This window comes from Pleurodeles waltl, chromosome 4_2 (genome assembly GCF_031143425.1).
Source record: "Pleurodeles waltl isolate 20211129_DDA chromosome 4_2, aPleWal1.hap1.20221129, whole genome shotgun sequence".
Classification (NCBI taxonomy): domain Eukaryota; kingdom Metazoa; phylum Chordata; class Amphibia; order Caudata; family Salamandridae; genus Pleurodeles; species Pleurodeles waltl.
In genome coordinates this window covers 165,135,500-165,143,125 of record NC_090443.1, presented here as the reverse complement: position 1 = coordinate 165,143,125, position 7,626 = coordinate 165,135,500, and the positions used below count along the sequence as shown (strand labels likewise).

At 49.1% G+C, this 7,626-nt stretch overlaps 1 protein-coding gene across 2 annotated transcripts in view; it reads left to right on the top strand.

Moving 5' to 3' along the window:
- The first annotated feature begins 346 nt into the window (after window positions 1-346).
- The window catches only part of PPP1R1A (protein phosphatase 1 regulatory inhibitor subunit 1A), a 756,923-nt gene continuing 749,643 nt past the window's right edge, over window positions 347-7,626 (top strand). Inside the window, exon 1 of one of the 2 annotated variants that reach the window (XM_069231033.1) lies at window positions 347-796. In XM_069231033.1, coding sequence (XP_069087134.1) covers window positions 716-796 — 81 coding nt within the window. In that variant the 5' untranslated portion in view covers window positions 347-715. The remainder of the gene's footprint in view (window positions 797-7,626) is intronic. The other variant, XM_069231032.1, reaches the window with a different exon arrangement.

The window sequence follows — 7,626 nt, the reverse complement described above, 5'->3', positions numbered from 1 at the left end:
CGCTGAGCCACGTTGGTAAAGCTGGGACGTCTATGCGTCCAGTGCACACCAATCCGTGGAGTGAGCGTTTAACCAACGGCGCTGATGTACTAAATACAACTGAACTTACAAGGCAGCGTGTTTTTTTTTTTTTTTTTTTTAAGCGAATACAGAACCGGGGCACTTTTACAAACGCACACATTTGCATCCCAAATGGACTCTCTCTGCACCTGTCTTTCCTGCCTGCAAGAAAGTCGTCGCCTTCCTTAATATGTTCCTATCTTTCTTTTTAAACCAGTCTTCCTCTGCTGCCCTTTGTTCCGTGGGCTCTAAAAGCCGACAGTACCGCGGACAGGAAGGAGCATCCGCGCTCCTCTGAGTGCTGCTCGGGAGGCAGATGGTTAATAATGTGTGTAACTGTGTGTGTGTGTGTGTGGAAAGGACGGGGGAGGGGAGAGGAGGAAAGGCTGAACCCCGAGCAGCCAATAGCCGCCTCCTGCTCCTCAGCACCCAGAGTGGAGTATCCGCGGAGGGAGGACTCCTGCACGAAACGGCAACTTGTCCTGTGTGTGTGCGAGTAGGGCGAGCAGGGTGTCAAGGCGCTAATTGGAACGAGAGGAGCAGACAGAACAGCGCTATTCAAGGGGGTGAGCCACACTTCACTGGAATTCACCCCTTTCCAGAGCGTGTCTAACCTTCTGAGGTAGAAGACAAAAGGACCCCTTCGTCTGCAAGAATGGACCCCAGCAGCCCCAGGAAAATCCAGTTTACTGTACCCCTGCTAGAGCCCTATCTAGATCCGGAGGCTGCGGAGCAGGTGAGAGGCAGCGCTGCTGTGCGGGGCGCGGTGTGGGGAGCCTTGTCTGCAGCGAGGGAGTGGAGCGATGGAGGGCCGTTCAACAATGTACAGAAGATGTGTGCTGAAGTGCTGGTGGTCAGCAATGTGAAGAGCGTGCTTGCTAATCATCTTCTATCCTGTCTGAGAGGGCGACGGCAACTATGTGTGCACCATTAATGTCTGTAAGGAGTGTGCGGCGGGGCATCTGCTAAATGTGCAGACTCATTGTCTTAAGGACTTGCCACGAAGGGGCACCCAGCCATGTCGAGAAACGTTTTCTTAAGGAGTGTCATGAGAGGCTTGGTCTAGCAATGCGCATTATTATTATCTGCAGATTTTTTTCGTAGAGCAGGCGTTCTCTATGGGGTTCTTAGAAGGTACATCCCCGAAAGTGCAGCATCATTGCCTTAAGCGGCGCGCCGAAGAGGGTCATCCGGCACTGCAGATCGGGACAGAAAGAAGGGCTCATTCTATGATACGTGTCTTCTTGCAAGTGCTAAAAGGGTCACCTAGTTATGTGTATAAACTACTATCTTCCAGTGAGTGATACGAAGTGGCATGCAGTTATGTGTATAACATGTCTTCTTATGTGCTGAAACGGGACATTCGGCCCTGTAAAGAAACACTGTGTACAGGAGAGTGGATTGTGCTATGAAAGGAGCGATATGCGGTGTGCAGATGTGGTTTCTTGTGAAGTGTGCTGAGAGACAGATGAGATCTTAAAGGGCTGTCAGTAAGTAATGTGCAGGAATCGTGTCTTCATGTGGTGTGGAGACTTCCAGTAATGTGCAGAATCACTGTCTTCACTTTTGAGTGAGGGGGGCACCCATTAATGTGCGAATCACTGTCTTCGGAAGTTGGCCAGGGAAGGGGGCATCCAATAAGATGCGATGTCACTTTCTTGATTAATTGAATGAAGGGACAACCAATAATGTGCAGAATCACTGTCTTCGGAAGCTGGCCAACGAATGGGACATTAAATAATGTGCTAAATACCTGACTTGTGGAGAGGGCATAGCTAGATGTGCAGAATGGCTGTTCTGGAATGGAACCCAAATTCATCCCAGGGACAATATTTAAAACAACCCCATACAGCAGGAGGCCATGTGTAGATTTGATGTCAGTGTTGAGGATGGTAGTCTCCCAAGCTCTGAAAGCTGTCCTTTGGCTCGTAGTATACCAGGTAGATCACCTAACCGGCAGACTATGTACACCTCAACCCTGCTTCTGAAGATGGTGGACACATGGCCCATCCGACAATCTGCAGTCACTTTGTTCAAAAGGTTGCCGAGTGAAGGAACATCCGGTCACGTCATCTTCTGGAGCAGGCAGAGACTGGCGTTTGGTACTGTGCATGGTAGCTGACTCCTTGAGATGGCGTGGGTGAGAGAAGCGTAATTCTAGTCAGGTGCGTACATTCTTTGGACCTCGATGAGAGAGCGTACATCCAGGAGTGTGAGAATCGCTGTATTCTGGAGCGAGCCTGACAGAGAGGATGCATCCAGTCATTTGCAGAATTGCTTCTTCTGGAGCTGACTGAGAGAGGGAAAATCCATCCCTGTGCAGATTTGCTTCCTTCTGGGACTGACTGAGCGATGGAACACCCAGTTATATGCAAAATTACTGCCTTTTGTAGCAGGCTGGGACGGGATGTTCTGTACTGTGTTGTATCTGTGTTTTGGGGGGGAACTGGTCTGGCTACACGAGGAAACATCAGGCATGTGCATAATAGCTGTCTTCTGGAGTTGGCTTAGAGGAGGTACTCACAGTAACCGTTTTCTGTGCGTGCCAGACACATGACATTCTATATAGTGCAAAATCGCTGCCTCCTGGAGCTGGCTGAGGGAAACGTAAAGCCACTGCCCTCTTGAGCTGTCTCTGAGACGGGACATCAAGTAATGTGCAGATTCCTTACCCTGACGTGTATGTGTGCAAGAACGCTAGACATGTTGGATGTGCATGATCTGTGTCTACGGTTGTACCAGGAAGAGAGAATAAGCATCTTCATGCGTGCAGAGCCTTTTCTTTATGTAAAGAGCGAGGGGTGTCAGGTAATGGTCTGGACATGTCTCTTTCGAAGATTTCCGAGAATAAGGGAAAGAGCGTAACTGAAGCCTCATTGTTACCTGCGGGGTGTGAAGATAGGGGGCATCCCGCCTGGTACAGGCTCATTGTCTTCAGGTAGTTAGTTGAAGCAGCGCGCGACCGCCTTGTAACGCAGCTGTGCATCAGGGTGGTACTTCCGGGCAGGCACGAGGCGCGCTGGTATCCGCCTTCCAGGAATCACTCGCTTGCCTTAGGCTTCCCAGGGCAGCAGGGGCGGTGTCCCACCACCCACTCTATGCACGCGCAGAGGGCAGTGCGGGCTCTCTCGTGGAGAGAGACCGTGCCAATGAAGAAGCGACAGTGGGGGGCGGAGCTGAGCCAGGTATAGGGGTACTACGAGGATAGTCAGGCCGATGGATATCGTGACTGAGGACCATCAGCCTAAGTATATGGGACACGTTCTGAGGTAAATGGCCTGTGAGGGACCGGGCTGCCAAGGACAATGGTAGCTATAGGAGGCCCTTGATGGTATATAAGGATCGGGGCTGAGGTTCACCACCACAGACATATGGCTCCAGTCCCGTGGAAAAGACAAATACGGATCAGGGGCCACGAGCACCACTGGGCATGACGACCGACACTGACCGGGCTGAGGACTGTGACTATGGGGCGAGTAGTGCAGTATGAAGATTAGGACAGTGAACACCACCGCTGACATATGGCAGCAGTACTGAGATTCCAGGATGAGTAGGGGCAGAGACTGTGGCTGTTTAACTACAGATGCAGAGGATCACACTGAACAAGGGCTCGGAATGAGGAGCTCACTGGATATTTGGGAGTGCTTAGCTGAAAACAGAATGCTGGGATGACATTTTAGAGAATGTATAAGGTCAGATCAAAGGAGGTGCTGCATGATTACAGTGCTGGGCCAGTTGGAAAAAAATGGAGACTATACTTGAGGAACAATAAAAGTATAGTCGATAGTCGGGATTGGCGATAATCGTCTGCGCTTTGAACAATAACATAGCTGGTTGGATGGTGTATAATGAAGATCCATGTGAGATGCTTTAGTAGAGCTTTCTGTGGTGACAGGGTGGACAGCTTTGTGATCCACGAGGCTGCTTTAATAGTACATTTTAAGGGAGTGAGGTGTGGGGTAATTGAGCAGGACTGTATCCCCCCCCCCCCCCCCACACACACACACACACTCACACACACACACACTAGCGCGGTTACGGCTGAGTAGCCTCAGCAGATCTGTTTTAGACAGCAGGGCTCGAAGCACAACCGCGGAACTTTAGGAGAGGTGCACTGTATTTCGGTTCTGGTGCAGTGGTTCATTCTGAAGGTCAGACTTGGGGAGATTCCTCGGAGTTGTACTGGATAATAGGACAGGCACATTTGTGCTTGTTGAGGGTCATGAGGAGGATCTTTAACAGAGCGCAGCCTGTACCTGAACCCAAGGCCTGTGCACTAGTTTGGTTAGTGGGAACTTTAGATGTGATGTTTTTGACGACTATAACGGAACGGTTAATTTTCAAGGTCAGGGATGATGGGCTTTGGTAGTGCCGTGTGGGCTCAGCTCACTCATGCTAATGTCAATGCCGAAATATGTCGACCAGGCTGCCAGGAATTCCCAGTCTATAATAGTAGGATTGACCCGAGGACAGACACGTGCGTTCCTTTTGCTGAAATCGCGGGCATGGCCAAAGGTAAGGGTGGTGGGAAGGGGGAGGAGCGGGGGGCGGCGTTGGAACTGCCCGCTCGCACTCGGATCTGATCCCCAGAATAGCAGCGTGATTTAAAGGTTATATGACTGGTCTGCTGGCCGAGCTCGGTGGAGGTGCAATGAGGTCGCAGAAGGGACTGACAAGCAGGGCAGGAGTGCACTGCCAAAACAGCTGACGGTGCAGAGCGAGAGGCCGCGCGGTCCCCTTCACGACATAATTAGGACAGTTCCAGGCTTGTGTTTGTCACCACAGGACTGGCAAGTGAGGTCGATGTTGGGGTATCGTCGGCTGCATTAACGAGCGGGGATATATAAGGGTACTGTAACCAGATGACTCGTGTTTATCAAAATTAAAGTGCACCGACAGGGCATGTGAGGTTGTAGGCGCAAAAGTAGTATAAACCAACAGGGTCGGATTGAGACCAAAAATAACCCCCCAAAAGTGGCCCACATTTGTAAAGCGCGACCTCTAACCAAATATTTATTGGTTAGTATGAGAAGGCTAATTTTTGGAGAAATCTGTGGTACATTAACCCTTTTAATGCTTGTAGGGTCCATAACATTGTTGAAGACTGGGAACACTGTAGCTGTGAAAACTGAATACTTATTCCAGCCTCAACACCTTGTACAATGTTACAATAATCCCGTTCCCTAATCAACAAGGTCCTTGACCCTGACTATAATAGCAATCAGAAATCTGGTACAAAGCAAGGGGCAAAAAGGTTTAGGTCAGGATTCCCGGAAAAAGAACTTACAATGACAAAAGAAAGAGAAAAAGTAGCTCTGAGATTCCTACACTTGATGATCCACTGCAGAGGAGTTTCTTAGAATTGTCAGTGGCACTCGCCTTTGTTTTTGCTACCTTTTTTTAATAATACAAGTAATTAATAATATTATTCACTAGTATAATAAAAGAAATGGCCACCCTTGCTGCTGCCTGAGGTAGCAAATCACCTGATGGCTGACAGAGCGGCTCAGAGGCACTTCCAACAGCCATCAGAGAGATTGACGAGGGCTAGCAAGTCCTATCCTTGACCTCTGAATTCCGCCATGCTCAAGACCTCCCCATTAGTGACATGTGGTAGTGTCACTGATACAGGTAGCCCTGTGCGCTTTTGTCATAATCCCTACCATGCCCAGGGCTGCCCATCAGTCATGCTGTCAGCTCATCCTCTCCCATCTCATCACAGGGGAGAGCGGTTGGCAAAAACCTCACTCATCTCTCCCTGCCTTATGACAAGATGGGAGAAGATAAACTGAAAAGGCAAGAAACTGTTCAGCTGTAGCCTATGGACCACTGTGCAGACTCCTACTTTGTGCTTCAGTTCTCGAGGATGAAAGAAACAGTGTACCTACCCTGAGAGCCTGTCGTGCGAGAGCGCATTTGTGTGTGTATGAGTGATAGTGTAACTAAGTGAGATTGTATGAATGGGAAAAAGTGAGACTAAGTTAGAATACTAGAATGAATAAAAGTGAGTGCAAGAGAGTGTGAGCTAGAGTGATTAAGTACGAGGATGAGTAAAGGGGGTAATTCTTGGTGTTTGATGTACCCAGGATGCAGGCACATAAGCTGTAATTCTTGGGGCATATGGGACACCTGTATCAAAAGTCTGCTGCTGACAAACTGGGCATAATTCTTGGGGCGAGTGGAACCTACGGTAAAATGCAGACACTGGCATATTGGAGGTAATTCTTGGCATATGTAATGAGACACCTATGGCAAAATGCTTGTGTTGGCGCAATATGTTCATCCTGCTGTCCAGATTAAGTAAAATAGGTATACAGGGAACAACCAGTAGCAGCTGCTGCCAGGAGGGGTTGAAGGGGCAGGGGGCAGCGCGTGGAGTGTGGGATGGCAGGGATGCAATTAAAAAAACAAAACTTACATGCCGCCTCCAATGTACGGCGCTCCAGCTGCCTCTCATCTTATTTCTTTCTCCCTATCGAATCCCAACGCTTCCCTCATGCTGTTACCAGCATGACAGAAGGCCCAGGATTGGCCTGAGCGGGCACAAATGCTGCTCAGAGAGGGAGTAGGACAATGCGCTTAGTATCCTCCCGGCTATGCAACACAGCTGGGTGAAGAGTTCTAAGTGCGCATGTCAGTTTGTCTGGCCTCGGAAGGCCAGCCAAACTGACATGAGCTCTTAGAAGCGCACAACCACTCCTCCTCACTTGTTGAGGTGGAGGGTGCTGGCCCCGCCCCGCCTACGCAAGCAGAAAAATAAAGGATAATAAAATCCTTTTATTATCCCTTTATTTTTCTGCTTTCAGCAGAGGGGCCGCCTGTGGGAACAGCCCTAACTTGGCTTGAGCACTTTTCTATCCAGATGTTCCTTCCAGATACATTCAAGGCAGCAGAGGTCCAAACAATACCACTTACCTTACAGGGTGCCAGAGGGGTCCATTCTAAGCCCTCTCTTATTCAATCTTTATATGAGTCCTCTAGCAGAGATCATGGAATCCAATGGGCTTACCCTGTTTTCTTATGAAGATGACACCCAAATTGTGGTATCCTTATCTTCTCAGGACAGTCATCAGATAGAACCTCATAACATCTGTCTTGGCCGAGTGGCAGCTTGGAGGAATGCAAACTCCTTAAAATTAAGTGGCAATAAGAGGGAGGCTCTACTTGTGGGCAACAATCCACACCTCTGGGGCCTCATCTGTGGCGAGACATCCTGCGTCACACCCCTTAACTGATACATGTAAAAGAACCTGGGGGGGTGGATTGACAACAAACTGAATATGGACCATCAAATTAATAAAGTTGCTGGTACCTCTTTTGGCATCTTGAAGATGTTTTGGCATATTGAAGTGGCTCAAGAAGATTCGCATGTATCTTTCAGCACCAGCTCAAAGAACAGCAGTCCAAGTGCTGGTAGTCTCCAGATTGGACTACAGCACCACCCTTTACTTGGGCGGTACAACATTTTCATTAAAATGACTCCAGACTGTTCAAAATATGGCAACTAGGCTTTTCCTTCCTCTCCTAGATATTCTTCTTCTGCACTTAGCTTCATACTCTTCACTG